Source organism: Cydia splendana, chromosome 3 (assembly GCF_910591565.1).
Source record: "Cydia splendana chromosome 3, ilCydSple1.2, whole genome shotgun sequence".
Lineage (NCBI taxonomy): Eukaryota > Metazoa > Arthropoda > Insecta > Lepidoptera > Tortricidae > Cydia > Cydia splendana.
The window spans coordinates 8,174,147-8,194,168 of NC_085962.1; the positions used below are offsets into that span (position 1 = coordinate 8,174,147).

The window sequence follows — 20,022 nt, forward strand, 5'->3', positions numbered from 1 at the left end:
TGTGAGTGTACTTTAAAATATAGATCAAAATACCATAGACGTGCCTGGCTTTTCCATTGGTCAAAATTTGAAATAACATAGACAATAGAACGTCGTAAACGCAACAGCTGAAACTACCAAAATGTGTGTTGTCCGTTGACGCTGGATAACAATTTCGAGGGTGATTTTGAATTTATACGGCACATTTTCTAGTCTACACGCAATATTTTAATAAATATGTGCCCTTAGAAAAAGGACTTACGTGTTTCCGTTTTACTTGCCATTATTTCCGTTAACGGCTCGCGTTTAGGCGGATCTGATCAATCGTCAAAAGTTGTTTACGGAAGAAGCGGGGACAATGGCATCATTCAGGATTCACGAAGATCAAGAAAATGCTTCTCTGGCGGCCAGAAAAGAAAATGCCGATGTATTTTCGGCTGCTCAGCGGCGCGCTCTCGGCGACCTCAGTCATTTCGCCTGCAATCAGAACCGGAATATCAAATTGGTAAGTATGGTTAACAGTCGTTAAACTGGCCATCGGTGTGATCTTTGCTAATTTATCGCTATTTCAGGCCGGATTGACAAATGGACCTTGCAAAGTCCAAGATGAGACACGGACAGTGCGTCAAATTAAAAATGAAAAGAATATTGTGCCCCCTGTGGCGCAATTTCGCGCCTTCAGCGTGTACGAAGACAAACCGTCGGAGGTGGAAGTCAAGAAACGCGAGCCAACTTTCAAGCCCTTCGTTGCCAAGGATACAAAAAAAGAGAGCTTCTTCATCAGCGCTGCTGAAAACGTGCGCGCCCTTTGCGCTCAGGTTGAGAAGCAATCAGATCGTCCTACTGAAGCACCTCCAAAGAGGTAGGGTTTGTAAACATAACCTTATTTTCTTACAAACTTGTATTTCATATTTAAAAAATGACTTGGGTCTGTGGGGTCTGTTGGGTTGGGTCCTAACCTCTTCAATATAGATGACCTAATTGGGGGACTCTTTTTGCTAAATTTACCAGCTTGAACAAGCCATTACTCAGTACCGTCTTTACCATAAAGGCACATGGGGTCTGTGCTCAGGGCCCCCATCCTCAGGGGGCATAGAACATCATAGTAGAAAAATGTTAGGTTAATTAGCTTTCTTTACTCTCCAAAACTTTTGTGCCCAAGGGCCCCAGCACAGTTTAAGACGGCCCTGCCATTACTCCTCTGGGTGTAATTACCCCTAGATGCAAAACTGATGACCTAGTCAAATCTACTGGCATGTATTTTGCTTATAATATTTAAGTAGTTCACATTATTATAAAAGTGCTTGTATTGCTTAAATAATATATATATTCAGCATTACTTAGATAACTGCTGACTTAAGGCAAACATTTATCTTTTTATTGTGTAATTTTCTCCCGAATCATGTGCACTTGTTTAAAGTTAGTAGTTGCTTTATATATTTTTTTAAATTTAGTAAATTAACAGACTAAAAGGTTATAATGAATTTGGTTCTTCAATTTGTTAGACTGCCGTTGCAAGAGAAGAAAGATGTGGTGGAATCGCCCATGTCTGTTGGAGATGCAAGTATCCTTTCATCTATGTCAATCTCCAAGAATGAGAGCAGCGTTCTTGAAATTACTCTCGAAGATGATGAGGAAGATACAACCACTGCACAGACAGATAGAGAGATGTTCTTCCATGTTGTGGAGTATCGGCAGGATATTTATGAATACATGAGAGAAATTGAGGTAAGTTTATTTGAAGTATACTAAACAACTCTATATGTATGGTTATAGTAAGCAGACTTTATGTCAAATGCTTATCCACTTTGGTCCTTCACTGCTGAGGAATTTTGCCTATTTCTAATTAGTGTCCGTCCTAAACTGGGTTTTTTAAATCGAAACTGATGGTATGGTGAAACACTTATAATTTGCAATTGTGGTTTAAAAAACAGGCAAAGTGTGCGTATTTTAATTAAAAAAAACACTAATTAGAATTTTCTAATCATTATAGAAAACTAGCCAAACAAGATCCCAAAATATGTTTTAAGGTTCAGAAGTTTTTTTGGCCTAAACCAGGGGTTGGCAAACTTTTTAGAAAAAGAGCCAAATGCAGCAAAGTTAACAATAATAATATGTGGATAAAACAGCCACAAGTGTTGTTTTCTTTAGTCTATGTGTGCCGCATGCTTCTCGCGACCGTTTTTTTCGCCGATCCCTGGCTTAAACCAAACCTTCCGCAGAAGACATTACCTTCAATAGGAGATTAAGCTGTTTGACATCAAAACACCTGGGAGTTAGAGGTTTTTGCCATTTCCAACTTATTGTACCAAAGCAGGTCCTGCATATCTATTTATATAATTGCTTAATTTTTACAGAAAAAATAAATAAATAGAATTTGCGTAAACTGTTTCAAGCCAGGCAATATTTGGCATGGTAGGCAATATTGAGCAAGTTTAATTTTAATTCCAGTCAATAATAAGACATGTGGCCAAGACCCAACACCAATTGCATTCACTGCCTTATTCATGTCACTATCATTAGGTTACATGAAGCTATATAAAAGATCACTATTTATATTTTACTCAGGTAAAGCACAGAGCAAAACCAGGTTACATGCGGAAACAACCAGACATCACCTATGTGATGCGTTCAGTGCTTGTAGACTGGCTCGTGGAAGTGTGTGATGAATACGGCCAGCAGAGCGAGACTCTACACCTTGCGGTTTCCTACGTCGACCGGTTCCTGTCCTACATGAGTGTGGTTCGTACGAAACTGCAACTTGTCGGTACCGCGGCCACTTATATTGCGGCGTAAGTATTTTGTTTCAGGTCACCTCAAACTGTATTAAGTACATAATAAGTTTGGCAAAAGAATTTAGAGCATTAGGTATTAAAGGTTATCTCTATTGCTCATGAAATTCGAATAGGGTAAGCATTTATCTGTGATGGCCTGCTTTCTCTATCTAATATACTTATTCACAAGAAACTTAAATAGTTACTTTTGTTGTTTTAGCTTAGGTAAGATAACATTGTTGTGGAATAAAGTTGATGGTGCATAATTTAAACATGAAAAGTGGATCATTTGAGAAACGATTTAAAAAAAAACCGGCCAAGTGCGAGTCGGACTCGCGTTCCAAGGGTTCCGTATATTACACAATTTTTAACAATCAGTGCTGGATTAAGATATTTTGATGCCCTAAGCATTTCTAGGTGCCCCCTCTCCCTAGGGTCATCAAGATTACATTGATTTTTTGGTAAATTGAGAGAAGTTCATTGCCGCATTACAGCTGAGAATGGAAATCAGTCACATCATTTTATCACGAAAATTGACAGTGCCGCAGCAGTAATGTTGCAACAGAGTACCTAATGCTGTTGCAGTCGCCACCCGAATGTCACCTTTATCATAGCGTAGAAAGTAATAGAAACGCGAGCGAAGCGAGCGCGGAAATTTTTCGATATAAAAACGCAATATGATAGACAGTTGTACATTTTTACTTTTAGTATGGAAATCAGTCACATCATTTTATCACGGAAGTTGACAGTACTGCAGCAGTAACGTTGCAACAGAGTAATGTTGCTGCAGTCGCCACCCGAATGTCACCTTTATCATACCTTATAAAGTAATTGAAAACGCGAGCGAAGCGAGCGCGAAAATTTTTCGATATAAAAACGCAATTTTAGTTTTAGTCCCAACCAGGCGCGAATCCAGGATTTCATACAGAGAAGGGATGGGACAGTTTTCTATCAGCCTAGCTTCGCATAGGGCTCGATATTTAAGGGTCTCAGCGAGGTTGTTTTCATGCATAAAATATGCAAGAAAGCAGAGAGCTTGGAATTGAATTGGCGAAGTGTGAGAAAGGCAGTAGGCCCAGCTGCGAAAGAGGAAAGCTTGGATTTGGATCCACGCCCAAGTGTAATTAAGGCAGAAGATCAACTTTGCCGTAAGGCAGAAGGCCTCGCATAAGACCTAACGCCGAACCGCAAAAGAGTGGGTTGAAATCGAATCTATGCATGTAATCACGACTCTTCTACTGCTACCGATTGTTTCCCAAAGAATTACGCGCCATTATTTTTGCAAATTAGCTTTTGGACAGCTAAAAAAATCGTGTGGTAAAAACGATGTGCCTATCCCTAATTTTAAAATTTGTTCACCTTTTTCAACCTGGCATTTTGGTGCCCTCCCTGAACGTGGTGCCGTAAGCACGTGCTTGTTTTGCTTATTGGTTACAAAGTCTTTATTAATTCAACCATTAAAGTCGACGAGTACAAAAAACTTTAAGCTAGCTCTCAATTTAACATTTTTTTTAAACATTATTTTTAATTTGATCTTACAATTACTAGTAAGTAGGTAAGACCGTTAAATATTTAAAATGATTATCTTATCAGAAAATTATCACCAATTACTCTAAGAAAACTACTACTCTAAGTAATCCGGCACTGTTAACAATGTATTTTTTATGTGAAACGTGAGTGAAATCTCTTTAAAAAATCCGTAGGGGTCGGATTAAAAACTGTAATTAAGTCCGACTCACGCTTGACTGTACATTTCTAATAGGTTTTCCTGTCATCTATAGGTATAGACCTATTTTATGTATTTTTTTCAAAATTTTAGACCTAGTAGTTTCGGAGATAAGGGGGGGGAATGGTCATTTTTTGCCTATTTTCTTGAATAACTTCTAAACTGTTGATTTGAAAATTATAAAAAAAAATTATTTGAAATCCTTACAACAAGCTCTTTCATTTGATATGTAACATGATATAGTTTGAAAAAATATTTTTTTTCATTTTTTCATTTACCCCCCAAAAGTGGCCTTCATGTTTAAAATTCATTTGTTTACGTTACATGTCCGTATTCTGGTCACAAACTTACATATGTGTACCAAATTTCAACTTGATTGGTCCAGTAGTTCCGGAGAAAATCGGCTGTGACAGACGGACAGACAGACAGACAGACAGACAGACAGACGCACGAGTGATCCTATAAGGGTTCCGTTTTTTCCTTTTGAGGTACGGAACCCTAAAAAACCGGACAAGTGCGAGTCGGACTCGCCCACCGAGGGTTCCGTACTTTTTAGTATTTTTTGTTATAGCGGCAACAGAAATACATCATCTGTGAAAATTTCAACTGCCTAGCTATCACGGTTCATGAGATACAGCCTGGTGACAGACGGACGGACGGACGGACAGCGGAGTCTTAGTAATAGGGTCCCGTTTTTACCATTTGGGTACGGAACCCTAAAAAGGATTTGAATGATGAGATGACAGGCAACAATTATACAGGGTGGAAAGGCACGACGATCCTTTCCGGAAATGGGAGATAGTTTAGCCTAAGCTCTATATTTTCTCCATAGAAACTATGTTAATATGGGCAACCGTTTCTAAATTATGACCTTTTAAACATCCACGCAAAAAACTACTTTGTTCTAACCCTAACAGGTGACAGGGTCAATGAACTTACTTGTAAACAATCAGTATTCGACAGGAAATTATGCTAATTTGTTGCCATCTAACCATTTTTAGGTCTGCTTACAGCACGGTAAGAATCATTGCAGGATTTTCGCTTTCTTAGTGGTTCCACTTGTTCAATACTTGAATGAAATAGTTATGTTATTCCTTAATATTAATAATACTAACCACAACATTGTTTACAACGACAGTTCAAATGGTGACATTGACAACCACTCAAAAGTACGCAATCGTCTTATAAATATCTCTGGTTTCCTTGACTGATGAAAAGGTTTTAGTTTCTTAACACGTTTCACAAAATTATTTTCGAATAATTGGAAACTATTTAAAATAATAAAAAATTACATGTAGGTTGTGTTAGTTGCACCAAATGAACTTGCAAAAATGAAATACTAAGAATAAATCAAGAATAAATACTTCTTCAATACCAAACTAACAAACCTTCTTGCGTGGTAGGAAATAGACAAGACGTCTGATGTTTGAAATTAAATTTTCATTGAACTATACTTATTGAATGTCATATTCTTCAAATAAAAATGTTAGATGCTTGTGGCTATTTAAATTTGTGGGGCTGTGTAAAAGATATGGTGTACCAAACCAAACGGAATGTGAAACTGCGGACGAAATGAGACAAAGGCTAATTGGTGCTTTCTGCGGAGGATAAATGACGAAGAGCATACACTATATCGCATGTGCATCGACATACTCGGGTACGGGCTGCGGCGGCGTTGTAATACACGGAGGTACATTTGAACACCGTATGTGAAAAGAAGATAGTATTAAATATTGGAAAAAAGTAATTATCTAAGAAAGTAATAAAATTGTTTGTAATATTTTTGCATGCATTTGATTTATTTGACATTTATGCGTCATTCATACACATGCTAATGTGCACATGACGGCTAGATTAAGGATCTCCGTCGGGAAAGCTCGGGACTTTACACTTTTTTCCGATCGTTGACAGTATCGCAATGATGTATGTGGTTATCACCACAGTTAAAAAGTAGTATTTTTGCAATTTTTATTTTTTACTCAATTAACGATTCTTACCATTACCAATAGTCTCTGTATCACTTAAACGACCTAATACTTCCGGGAAGGATCGTCGTGCCTTTCCACCCTGTATATCTAACAAAAAGACATTTTGCAAACAGGGGCAAATTCTCCTTAAAATAGCTTACAAGTTACAAGGGGAGGGTTGGGATTCTTTTTGCACCATTTTAACTTCAAATTGTATCGTTTTAGAAGGTAGATAGAGAAGCTGAGATGGTAACTAGTTAGGCACACGGAGGGGCGTAAAAACTGTAACCTCGCGAGCGCAATCAGCAAAGTTATTGAAAAATATCCACTGTTACTCTTTGCCACTCCCCAACCTGTATAAAGCAATTGGCAGATTGGGTACAATGCTGTGCCGTTTGTAGACTTTTGGCGTTATTCATAAACACGCTACAGGCCTGTATTAGCTATGAATCGTTCATTCATTCATTCATTCATAAAACATATTTGAACTAAATAAGGCCCATAAGTTTTATGAATAAGGAGGTTTATTGTTATTGTAGGAAATACGAGGAAGTGTACCCACCGGAGGTGTCCGAGTTCGTGTACATCACGGACGACACGTACACGAAGCGCGAGGTGCTGCGCATGGAGCACCTCATCCTGAAGGTGCTCTCGTTCGACCTGTCGACGCCCACGGCGCTCGCCTTCCTCTCGCACTACTGTATCTCCAACCACCTGCCTAAGAAGACCTTCCATTTGGCGGCCGTAAGTCCACATTATTTGAATAATTTAATTCCATTCACGACGACCGGTCTGGCCTAGTGGGTAGTGACCTAATGACCCTGTCTGTGAAGCCGATGGTCCTGGGTTCGAATCCCGGTAAGGGCATTTATTTGTGATGAGCACAGATATTTGTTCCTGAGTCCGGATGTTTTCTATGTATTTAAGTATTTGTATATTATATATATCGTTGTCTGAGTACCCACAACACAAGCCTTCTTGAGCTTACCGTGGGACTTAGTCAATTTGTGTAAGAATGTCCCACAGACCAACCCCTATAGACCGAGCTTATAGGACGACTCGCGGCCACCGCCCGTATGGTGTATAGGTCAAATATAAGATTGTTCGCGCGCCGCTCCGATCAGTTGCGCCCAAGGTTACGACCTGTTAGCAGTGTGCACGAGTCTAAGAAAATAAATCGTAAACTATTGAATTCATTGGGAAATCATGGGATATTGCAGCGTAAAATGGTGTGGCAAGTCATCTAAGACATCTACTTACGAAACAGATGGAATAACATCCCACAGGAAAGTCAAATTCATTATTTCATTGAATAATGTTTCTTGTCCGCGGGGTTCATTTTATACTGGTCGTAAGCAGAGGCGAAGTATGTTTGTCCCTTTTCGTCAACTTGAAAATGCAATGCGCTATCCCTTTCCCTTTCGACTAGTGATGTGACGATGATGGTTTTTCAGTTGCGGAAACTTCGTGCTTCGTCATACCGTATTGTACCATTTTAGACATAATATATAGGTAATATGTTGTGTAAGTTTTTTAGAATCCTCTAGGCCAGCGGAGCAGTTAGGCCGCATGTCACGAGATGGACCTGATGACGAACTTCAAAGAAGTGCGAGGGAACTCGGTGTTGGTTTGTGATAGACATATGTTGTATGGGTTTTTTAGAATCCTCTAGGTGAGCAGTTAGGTCTCATGTCACGAGATGGACCTGATGACGAACTTCAAAGAAGTGCGAGGGAACTCGGTGTTGGTTTGTGATAGACATATGTTGTATGGGTTTTTTAGAATCCTCTAGGTGAGCAGTTAGGTCTCATGTCACGAGATGGACCTGATGATAAACTTCAAAGAAGTGCGAGGGAACCCGGTGTTGGTATGTCTTAGACATATGTTGTATGGGTTTTTTAGAATCCTCTAGGTGAGCAGTTAGGTCTCATGTCACGAGATGGACCTGATGATAAACTTCAAAGAAGTGCGAGGGAACCCGGTGTTGGTATGTCTTAGACATATGTTGTATAGGTTTTTTAGAATCCTCTAGGTGAGCAGTTAGGTCTCATGTTACGAAATGGACCTGATGATGAACTTCAAAGAAGTGCGAGAGAACTCGGAGTTGATTTGTAATAGGCATATGTTATTGGTCCATTTGAATATGTTTTCAATACAACCTTATATGACCTTAATAAAACGGACAAAAGAAAATAATTGTATGAGATTTTGGCGACACTTTTTTCTCGTATCGAAAGAGATTGCGATTCTGAGTGGAAATAATATAAAAATTCTAAACTTTAAAATTCATGTTCTGGGTACTTTAAACAGAAATGCCCTAATAAGTTAAGTAAACATTTCAGGTACATTGTTAAATTACTTAATGAAATATTAAATTAATCAATATAAATATTAAGTAAGTTTACTCTAAGTATTCTAAATTGGTAACAATTTTACCACAATAAATTTCGGTGTCACTGGTAGCAGTACCCACTACCTGTAATGAACATGTCCCATCCCTACGCTTACACGTGTCAGCGCGCCATGTTTGAAACGACCAATCGCAACGCCGTGAGCACCCCTCCCGCACCTCACAGTTTGGTGATTTGCGTCGGGAACAAAATGGCCAATATTAGGTTTCTAGAGGCGGTGTTCTGTGGAATGTCCCTATAATATTTATTTATTTATTATTCTTTTCTGTTTTCATTTTGTTGTGGCGGACCCATCACGCTTGAGTCTGAGTTTCAGAATCAGAATCAGAATCAGAATCAAGCATTTTATTCGTGATAAACTTATAACTAAGATTACATACAAGAGTATAACTAAAAACTACAAATATTAAGTATAAGTTTGAGTATAATACAGTGGAACCTGGATAATTGCAATCTCAAGGGACCGGCCATTTTTTGTCAATTAACCAGGTTTTCCATTTAAGCAGGTCGTGTCAATTAACGAGGTTCAAAAAATCGTTGTGTCAATTATAGAGGTTTTCATTAATAGAGGTTGCGTTTTGACAAATTTCTTTTATGGAGGTGCAAATAACCATTGAAAGTAGATTTACACGCTTAAATTCTGGGTTTCTGGTCTATATATTGCTTCTGTCTATACTTGTACTTTTACACTACATTAATTACCACTTTATTTTCTTATTAATCATTTGGGTTTAAAAATTCCCTTGAATTGTAGAAGAAAGTTTAATTAGAATGTAAAAAGCATACTTTGTTTTTGATTAAATCAAAACTATTTCACCAGGCTGTGATAGATACCCAATAAATAAATTGAATTCTGGATGAAGATATAAATAAAATGATCATTGCTATTAAAATATTGTTTCTGCTGCATACAACTACATTATTTCAATTACAGAGGTAATAAGTAAGACTCGTTTCAATAATAGAGGTAAAAAGAAATGCAAAAATAACGGATTTTTTTAGCACAGTGTCAATTATAGAGGTCTTAGTTGCGATGTGGTCAATTACAGAGGCAAAATTACGAAAAGCACTAAAATCTAAATTGCAATTATAGAGGTTCCAAACTTTCAATTATAGAGGCCTTTTGGTCTCAAGGGACCGGGACCGGACTTTTGGTTGCAATTATTGAGGTTTTCCATTTATCCAGGTGCCAATTAACCAGGTTTCACTGTACCTACATCACATCACATATTTTACTGTTAACAATTTTCTGCACCTTAATAGTTTTCACATACCTACACTATTTTATTTTGGTTAGCTATAAAAACTCTTCATCAACATTTAATCTAAATTGAAAGGCTAAATTACCTTTCACGATTCTTACTTATTCTTATTTATTTACTACAACGGGACTTCACAAATATCGAACACGTACTATAATACCTTGACAATAGAGGCGTATTCAGATATTTGTGAGCGCCGTGGCCGCCCCAACATATCTAAGGGCATACTGCGAACACCGAAGTTCGCAAATTGCGGGCATCTTTCTCTTTTACTCCAATTAACGCGTAGAGTGACAGAGAAAGATGCCCTGTACGTAGTAGGTTCTCTTATGGCGGCTGTACCCTCGCAGATACTGAAACTAAGTATTGTTTGCAGTACATAGCGGAGCTGTCGCTGCTGGAGGCGGACCCGTACCTGCAGTACAAGCCGTCCGTGATCGCGGCCGCGGCGCTGGCCACGGCGCGCCACTGCCTGCACTGCCGCCGCTGCGACAAGCCCGGCGACGACAACGATACTATTCACAGCGTGAGTTTACTGTGCTACCCTCCTGCTACTAGTACATAGCGGAGCTGTCGCTGCTGGAGGCGGACCCATACCTGCAGTACAAGCCGTCCGTGATCGCGGCCGCGGCGCTGGCCACGGCGCGCCACTGCCTGCACTGCCGCCGCTGCGACAAGCCCGGCGACGACAATGATACTATTCACAGCGTGAGTTTACTGTGCTACCCTCCTGCTACTAGTACATAGCGGAGCTGTCGCTGCTGGAGGCGGACCCGTACCTGCAGTACAAGCCGTCCGTGATCGCGGCCGCGGCGCTGGCCACGGCGCGCCACTGCCTGCACTGCCGCCGCTGCGACAAGCCCGGCGACGACAATGATACTATTCACAGCGTGAGTTTACTGTGCTACCCTCCTGCTACTAGTACATAGCGGAGCTGTCGCTGCTGGAGGCGGACCCGTACCTGCAGTACAAGCCGTCCGTGATCGCGGCCGCGGCGCTGGCCACGGCGCGCCACTGCCTGCACTGCCACCGCTGTGACAAGCCCGGCGACGAAAACGATACTATTCACAGCGTGAGTTTACTCTGCTATCATATAATATTTTAAACATACCGTCAATGGGGTAAATAAGGATAAAATTGCCAAAGACATATTTTATTAACGCATAAAACCTCATTACACGGTGAGTTTCTGGAGTTTCTGGACCTATTAAACAACTTTCTTATTTTTAAAAGGATTTATGGACTTAAAGTCCATTAGTTGATGCTGCTTGAAAGTGATACGTTTCGACTCCAAGGAGTTTTACTTTCTTAGTATTTTAGTACAAATAGCAATGAAAATTCGGTTTACAATAGATTTTTTGTATAGTTTTCATTGTGATATGGAACTCCCGATTCCATAAATATGGCTCCCTTTACCTCAATGAAAATGGTTCAGTGTAACTTACCTCCAAAAATACTGCAATCTCATACTTGTACATGTTTTGTAGAATATCCACGAAATTTGCTTTTATCGTATTCAAAATATCTAGTCATAATTGGGTGGCTTTCATCCCTTGGTTGTTAATATACAATTTTGTAACGGTATATATTTGGTGGTAGTTATATTTCCGGTGTGCGCAGGAGTGCCTGTCGGCGGCGTGGCCGGCGGCGCTGGCGGCGTGCGCCGGCTACAGCGCGGGCGAGCTGGCGCCGTGCCTGCGCGAGCTGGCGCGCACGCACCAGCACGCGCCGCGCCAGCCCTACCAGGCCATCGTCGACAAGTACAAGACCAACAAGTCAGTACATGCTCCTATACCACACCCTAGAGCTCACTCACAATACTTACCTGCCGGGCTAGCACATGATTGGCGCGAGAGTATCTCGTGACGAGATATTGTCGCGCCAATCATGTGCTTGGCCTACTGAGGTTGTTTTACCCGATATATGGCAGTCGGCGTTAGCCTGCCGATATTAGCCTAATACAAACATACTCCTGTCCTGTCCTACGACCTCAAATTCATCGTCGACAGATAAAAAATAATGAAAGAAAGTAATAGGAACAGTGTTTACGCGATGTCCTCGCTCCTAGCCCTGCCTGCCGCGGCATAGTTTTTGATACCGAGTAGAAACAGGAACAAACGCCGTTACATATACACGCATACTTACCCCCTTATTCAAAAAACTTTACAGGCCTGATTTAGTTAAAAAATTATGTTTTCTCCCTTTCTTACAAATACATAAGTCAAAATGACAGATACAGACAAACGATTATTAGCTAATTGAGGTTTGTTGCGTGTTTATGAATAAGGGGGTTAACCTTTGCATACCTCGCAGATACGACAGCGTGTCATCAATAGCGGCGCGGCCGCTGTGCTTCGTGGCGCCGTACGCGCCGCCCGCCGCCGCCGCCGCCGCCGCCGCCGCCTCGCGAGACAGCTCTCGCTCCAGCTAACCCGCCCGAGTCGCCCGGCCCACCACTGGTCTACGTTTTAATTGGAGCAAACTGACGGGTGTTGTTTTTAGCATTTTATAAAACTACGGTGGCCGCGGGATTTTACCCGGTCCGCCGACTCCGTGCCGGGTCCGTTTTACCTAAATTAATAAAAAAAAAATCTTGTTAACGGAGATGGACTTGTCCGGCGACGACTGCGGCGCTACTTAGTTATTTTAAATTCGTGTTTATCTTGAGCGGCGTGTGAGTTTTGAGGTTCCGCCTTGAAAAACCTATATAAAAATTACAAACTAATATTGAAGTGATATTTTGATATGGGTATTTAATAAAAAGAGGTATCGTGCCTTGAACGCGCTTGGCCCGTGATTAAGGGGTAATTTTCATCGCATAAAAATGTAACACTACGTAGTTTGCTCCAGTAAAAACAGACTGAAGATATGTTGCAAGGTAACATTAGCCACTTTCGACTTAGTGCGTTACTGCTACGAAGACACTTTCGAATCGTCAGATTACTACGCACTAACTGTATGTCCTTTTGCTTCTTAATTAAATGGAAAACAAGGTTTGCATTCCACGTAGATGTAACGGAGAGTCGAAAGTTTTAAATGTGACTGCCAATTAATTAAACTTAGAGTGGGCTGACATTTCATACAAATCTGGTGTTTCCAAATAGATGTTCTTAAGTATCATGTTAATAATCTAATGGTATCAATTCCTATATTTGAATCTCTGTTTTATATATTGTGATGTCTTGCTTTGTCGTCGCCGAGTTTGTATGGAATTGATTGACTCTTAGGTGTTAGTAGTATAATTTCGTCGGTCCCGAAGTCATTTTTGCGCGCACCAAAGTTCCCAAGACACGGACTTTCAGATCCAGAAAAGCGTTTGGGACCAATTTCTACGGAAGTGACAAGCTATAAAGTATTTCATATCCTTCAGTACCTGCCAAGTAACTATACTAAGATTTCATGTTGAGCGCGTCTTTTGAAATACGCGCTCTTCGCTATAGATTTAAATAAAATATGACTGACTTGTGACTTGAGAGTGACCCAGTAAACTTGCATTTACAAATATTTTACAGGTAGTAACTCCTATTGAAACAAAGGTTTCAGTTCTCTAGATATTGAATACTGTGTGAATTATTATGATAGTTTTAGTATTAACAGTTTCCTATGGAAATTTAAATAAAGACTTCTGTTAGTTTGTGCTAAAAATATAACATTGAAACAAGGTGCGGCGTGTGTAGTACTCCGCTACACTTTATAGTCCACCTTTGGATGCACGAAATAGCTAAGATCACATTGTACAGTTTTAATTTTAAGTGTTATAATTTTTATTTTGTAATTCTTTTGTGTTCATTTATTTTACAGTTTTCCCACAATTTTTCCGCGTTGATCATTTATGTATCATTCTTACTTATAGATCAGCTTCCATTTACAGAATTTACAATATTAATACATTTGGGTTTTAACCTCAATACTCGTTAAAACTTTGGATAATTTATCCCATTAGAACATACATACATACTTGTAACTCAACATTACATGCAAAAATATTCAAAACTTGCGATCTGAATGATTATACCAAAATACTATGAAAAACGCGCGATACAGTTCAAACCTAAATGTTTGTTAGTAAATTATTATTTTTGAGACTTAAGGTATGTTTTAATATTGGTAATTAGTTTATAATGTAATTTAATATAATATAATCGCAATTTTGCTTGAGTTTTACACTATGGAGGGTAAGTACCTATGAGTATATTGATAATATATATTGATATTTTGAAATACTCGAATGTGTTTTTCTTATACAATTTAAATACTGTAAATTAATCTCCCAAATTAAATAAAAGTTTCACTTTAAAAAGGCAGTGTCTCTCTAAGGTGATCCTGCCGATTATTAACTAATTTATTGAAAATCACGAATCTTTAATCTGATAGAGGTCGTCACGGCCCAGGTGCGGGCAGCGACGTTGAGGAATCGTTTCCTTCCGCAGCTATTTAGCGGCTGTTTACCAATGAATAAATTGTAAACTGTATTCGACCCGCAGTAGAGTTGTTTATACGTCGCCGGCGCGGCGTAATGATGTGCTAGACAAGCTACGGTCAAATCTATTTGGAGAGCGCGTGCGCCGCGTGTAACGCGTCCTAGAATGTAACGCATCATATACATATATAAAACTAGCTGTGCCCGCGGCTCCGCCCGCGTGGAATTCGGTCTGTGTCAGTAAGCGGCTAATTTCTAATCCTAATTTCTCTCCCTCTCCCCTGGAGGCGGAACTTGAAGTAAAGTTGACAGATGGATATGCTGGAGGACTGTAGTCCAGATAAAATATTTTACAATTAGGTACCACTAAATAAGACTACACTCCAAAATCAATAGTTTTTTTCGTCTTTATTCAAATTTTACACGTGATTTAAACGACAGAGTAGTAGATGTATATCAGACGATACAGTAAGGTATACGCGCTCGAGCGAAAGCGAAGCGGCCTGCCTGGCTAGAGCGCCACCCACTCACCGTGTTCTTCTTCAGACTCCTGAGGAAGACCTCGTGCCCCTTGTAACCTCAATGCGTTGCGAGACTTTCGCGAATGATTAGATTTTTTTCGGGAAGGCATGGTAATGCGTATAAAATGCGGGTCCCAAATCGTTTGACTCCGCAAACGACCAGTGCCGGATTAAGATATTTTGATGCCCTAAGCATTTCTAGACCATGGTGCCCCCTCTCACTAGGGTCATCGAGATTACATTGATTTTTTTTTTGGTAAGTTGAGTGACGTTCATTTCCGCATTACAGCTGAGAATGGAAATGAGTCACATAATTTTATCGCGGAAATTGACAGTGCTGCAGCAGTAACGTTGCAACAGAGTAATGCTGCTGCAGTCGCCATATCTCAGAAAGTGATAGAAAACGCGAGCGAAGCGAGCGCGAACATTTTTCGATATAAAAACGCAACTTGATAGACAGTTGTACATTTCTACTTTTAGTATGGAAACCAGTCACATCGTTTTATTACGAAAATTGACAGTGCTGCAGCAGTAACGTTGCAACAGAGTAATGCTACTGAAGTCGCCACCCGAATGTCACCTTTATCATATCTTAAAATGTTATTGAAAACGCGAGCGAAGCGAGCGCGAAAATTTTTCGATATAAAATACGCAATTTGAGCTTGAAAGTTATTGAAAACGCGAGCGAAGCGAGCTCGAAAATTGTTCGATATAAAAACGCAATTTGATAGACAGTTGTACATTTTTTCTTTTAGTATGGAAATCAGTCACATAATTTTATCACGAAAATTGACAGTGCTGCAGCAGTAACGTTGCAACAGAGTAATGCTGCTGCAGTCGCCATATCTTAGAAAGTTATTGAAAACGCGAGCGAAGCGAGCGCGAAAATTTTTCGATATAAAAATGCAATTAGATAGACAGTTGTACATTTCTACCTTTAGTATGGAAATCAGTCACATCATTTTATCACGAAAATTGATAGTGCTGCAGCAGTAACGTTACAACAGAGTAAAGCTGCTGCAGTCGCCAACCGAATGTCACCTTTATTATACCTTATAACGTGATTGTAAACGCGAGCGAAGCGAGCGCGAAAATTTTCGATATAAAAAACGCAATTTGATAGACAGTTGTAGGTACATTTTTACTTTTAGTCCCAACCAGGCGCGAATCCAGGATTTCATACAGAGAAGGGATGGGACAGTTTTCTATCAGCCTAGCTTCGCATAGGGCTCGATATTTAAGGGTCTCAGCGAGGTTGTTCTCATACAGAAAAGATGCAAGAAAGCAGAGCTTAGAATTGACCAAGTGAATGTGAAGTGTGAGCAAGGCAGAAGGCCCAGCTGCGAAAGAGGAAAGCTTGGATTGGGATCCACGCCCAAGTGTAATTAAGGCAGAAGATTAACTTTGCCATAAGGCAAAAGACCTCGCATAAGACCTTACGCCGAACTGCCAAAGAGTGGCTTGAAGTCGAATCTTTGCATGTAATCACGACTCTTCTACTGCTCGCTCTTTGGCTTCACTCGAAAGCGCTACTTGATGGGATGCTTTTAGTTTTCGACTTTCACGGGGCCCCTTATAACACTTTGACAGTTAGGTCTCAGGATCGCGGCTAAGGAGCAACTCGGCTTGGCCGACAAATCTGGCGTGCAAGAGAGCAAAATTCGCTATAAAATAGGTAGCCTATGTCGAAAAAATCGGCTGGCCGCAAGCCCGAAAGCCAGATTTTTTTTCCATGACTTTAAGGGCCTCCGCGTAAGGTCAAATCGAAAGCCTACGTTGGAGATGTTCTTACGTACCCTCACTCTCTTACTTGATCCCTACGACCCTTCGTTATTAGATGGGTACTTGTAGCTACTCCACGACGACTGCAATGCTGATGCAGCCTGCACGTTTTTTTGCCTACGGTTTTGGTGCCCCCTAGAGGTGGTGCCCTAAGCAAGTGCTTATTTTGCTTGAAACTCTAAAAGGGTTAATCCGGCACTGCAAATGACAGAGGTCAATGTTTTTTTTTCAAAGTACCCACCTTCGTGCCCATTATTAAGTGCATAAAGGAGGCGATACCTACGTATGAATATGGATTTGATATGGGTGCGGATTAGGTATAATTCATGATGGAGAAAATTTATAATTTTAAATAATTATGCAAGTATACGCGTGTTGATATGTGTGTTTATTTGACCACTACGTAACTATGTAAACTCATTTTTAGTTTTCTTGATTACTTAATGTTTACTCAGTTCCCCAAAAGATGGCACTGTGCAATGAGGGGCAATTAATTCACTGTCGTTTAATTTTGTTTATTATTAATTTATTAAATCAACATAATTATTCAATTATTTTTGTTAATATCCGTACCCCGTCTTCTAAACTTAGAGTTAATTTGGCAAAATCTTTCCTCGGTGGCTTATTCATGTCACAACGTATTAAATTCAGCGCCATCTGTTAGTTTACCAGGGTACTCAATAGTGGTAGCACATATTTGAAAAAAGTTTGCCCCTGCTTCCTAAGTAGCGCCATAAGATTCAGGGGCAAACTTAAGTCAATCGAGTGTTGTGGCTACCCCCCCTTTTAGGGGTTGAATTTTTATAGCCTATAACCTGGCCGGGAATTTTCTCGATAGATTAGTAAAGTTTTCATCAAAATCCGTTCAGCCGTTTTCACGTGATGCGCGTTCAAATAAACAGACAAACAGATAAACAGACAAACAGACAAAAATTCTAAAAACTTTTGGAACGTGTTCTGTTGTCGATTCTAAGTATCTACAGCCAACTTTTTTTCAAATATCTTCCATGTACAGACTTTCGACCGTCTTCAGCTTTATTATATGTATAGATTGCTTACCATTTTCTACGCAAATATATTGCACTAGCTGGGTAGCAGGTGCCCGCGACTTCGTCTGCGTGGAATGATAGTGATTGATATAAACTATCCTATTCCCCGGGCCTCAAACTTTATCCACACCAACTTTTATCTAAATCGATTAAGCTGTTTAAGCGTGAAGAGATAACAGACGAAACTATTGCATTTATTAGTAGGGTTGTATGTTTTTTACCGTGCGATGTTACTTTCAATCTTTACGTCATCCACCTTCAATGGCCTTCATTCAAATATTAACCTAATACGACCTTCAAGATAAGAGCGTACCTGCTCCCAACATAAAGACCGGCAACGCACTTAAAACCTTTCTAGTGTTGCGAGTGTCCATGGGCGACGGTAATCGCTTACCATCAGGAGATTCGCCTGCTCGATTGATAAAAAAATCACTACCAATTCAGAGTCAATCTGGCGATAAATAAAACTAAGGCTTAAAAAACTATACTGTTTTTAATTAACTGTTAACTTTCAGTTCTATCGAGATTTTCTTATCCTCTAATCGGTGTGCGAGGTTCCGTGTTGCATGAAAGTGACTTTATTGTAGTACAATTGTACATTATCTGTGGGTGGCATCTACGCTAGCCGCTAGTGCTTCTCTTGAGTGTAGACGTTGCTTTTTTTTGTCGACGTCCGACCTGTAACAAAATAAAGATTATGTCAAAAAAAGACGATTATACTTTACGTCCCTAAAGGTATTGATTGTTCTAAGTTATTGTACAAACATAAACAGCAACATAAGGTCCACCAATGGACACAGTTAAGAGCGTGGGCGATGGTATTGTCATCTGACTACACTACTACTAGTATAGTAGCAATTTTTATTGATATTGCTATTGGAAGTAGTTTCAAATAGGTATCAAAAGCACAAGTGTTTGATAAAATAAAAAAAAACAGACATACTTGTCGTTTTTGTATGTGTGGTTTGTAGTTTAAACAGTGCGCGGTTTGAATTCCAATCTGAGATCTTGAAAATACGCGATATAATAAAAGGTGTCCGCGAAGTTAATGCTAATAGCGGTTCGCAGCCATATTAGAATTTACGGCTCGCGCGCGTGCCTCAGAATCCTAAACGACTCAGCTGCAGACTATTCGCTGCACCGAACACGCCAATATGCGGAAATTAAAATTACCCCTTCTATTTATTCTCGGCCCGTGGAACTGTGGAGTTATTTTAACATACGTTGACTTTTTATTTCAAATTCTATGCATTCTTAGAATAAGTTCTTTGATGTTTCGAGTTGAGTAGTAGGTAATAGACGAGTTCATTATGTAACATTGTGTGCAGCAGCCGACACACAGTCTGCCTTTAAACCCTAGTGTTTTAATACAGTTCTACAAATTTTCTTGGAATTAACTCGCGCCAGCTTCCACAAGTCTATGAAATGCAACTATAAATCACGTTTTGTGTTGCAAAACTGTTTTATTACATTTCCCCAAACTTTCAGCTTAATATACTGTAACGCAGATGATGTTTTTGGCGTGGGGCCTATTATAGGTGGGATCAAGCGTAGTTGTTTTTCATCTATCGGAAATGTAAACTTCATAGAATTCAAATTCTCGCACTAAATCCCATGCGTATAGATTTAACCTTCAAAGCTTGCCAATTTAAATCTTTTTCAAGAACAGTTGGAGGCCGCACATGAGCATATGCATAAACATAATAAATCACCTAACTATGCAATGAGATGTCTGCCGCTGCCGCCACTGTAATTTAAGGATGAGAGACGTTCTGCATTATTGGTACATACATACCATATACCTACATATTATAATGGTCGTGCTGTTTTGTTGCGAGTTGTTACACTAAACCACAGTCACCCCAATCACGTAATAAAGGTAAACGTGACACGTGGATGATTTTTTTTCATACGCAGGTACAGTCACCACACGGGATTGTTATGCCATTTAGGGTTCTTGCTAAACTGGAAATTCTATAGCGTTAAGTATTGAAAACCAATTTAGCTAGAATCCTAAATGGCGCAACAATCGCAGAGCGTGATGGTACGTCGGACAAGTCACTATAAAATAGCCATCGGATAATGCATAATATGTGTGATTTCTAGGGGTTTTCCTCATCAAATTGCTGGT

The 20,022-nt window shown here is 39.9% G+C and overlaps 2 protein-coding genes across 2 annotated transcripts in view; one reads left to right on the top strand and one right to left on the bottom strand.

Annotated features, from left to right (window-relative positions):
* Positions 1 to 68: 68 nt before the first annotated feature.
* Positions 69 to 14,344, top strand: LOC134806500 (cyclin-A2). Its single transcript, XM_063779777.1, has 8 exons — positions 69 to 484; positions 552 to 841; positions 1,485 to 1,707; positions 2,548 to 2,771; positions 6,986 to 7,190; positions 10,496 to 10,645; positions 11,740 to 11,894; positions 12,433 to 14,344. The coding sequence occupies exons 1-8, from the start codon at positions 338 to 340 to the stop codon at positions 12,548 to 12,550; spliced, it is 1,512 nt and encodes a 503-aa protein (XP_063635847.1). The 5' UTR covers positions 69 to 337; the 3' UTR covers positions 12,551 to 14,344.
* Positions 14,345 to 18,483: 4,139 nt separating this feature from the next.
* LOC134806515 (tumor necrosis factor receptor superfamily member wengen) overlaps positions 18,484 to 20,022 on the bottom strand; it is a 30,199-nt gene continuing 28,660 nt past the window's right edge. Inside the window, exon 4 of the mRNA XM_063779814.1 lies at positions 18,484 to 18,569. Within this exon, the coding sequence (XP_063635884.1) occupies positions 18,520 to 18,569 (50 nt within the window). The 3' untranslated portion in view covers positions 18,484 to 18,519. The remainder of the gene's footprint in view (positions 18,570 to 20,022) is intronic.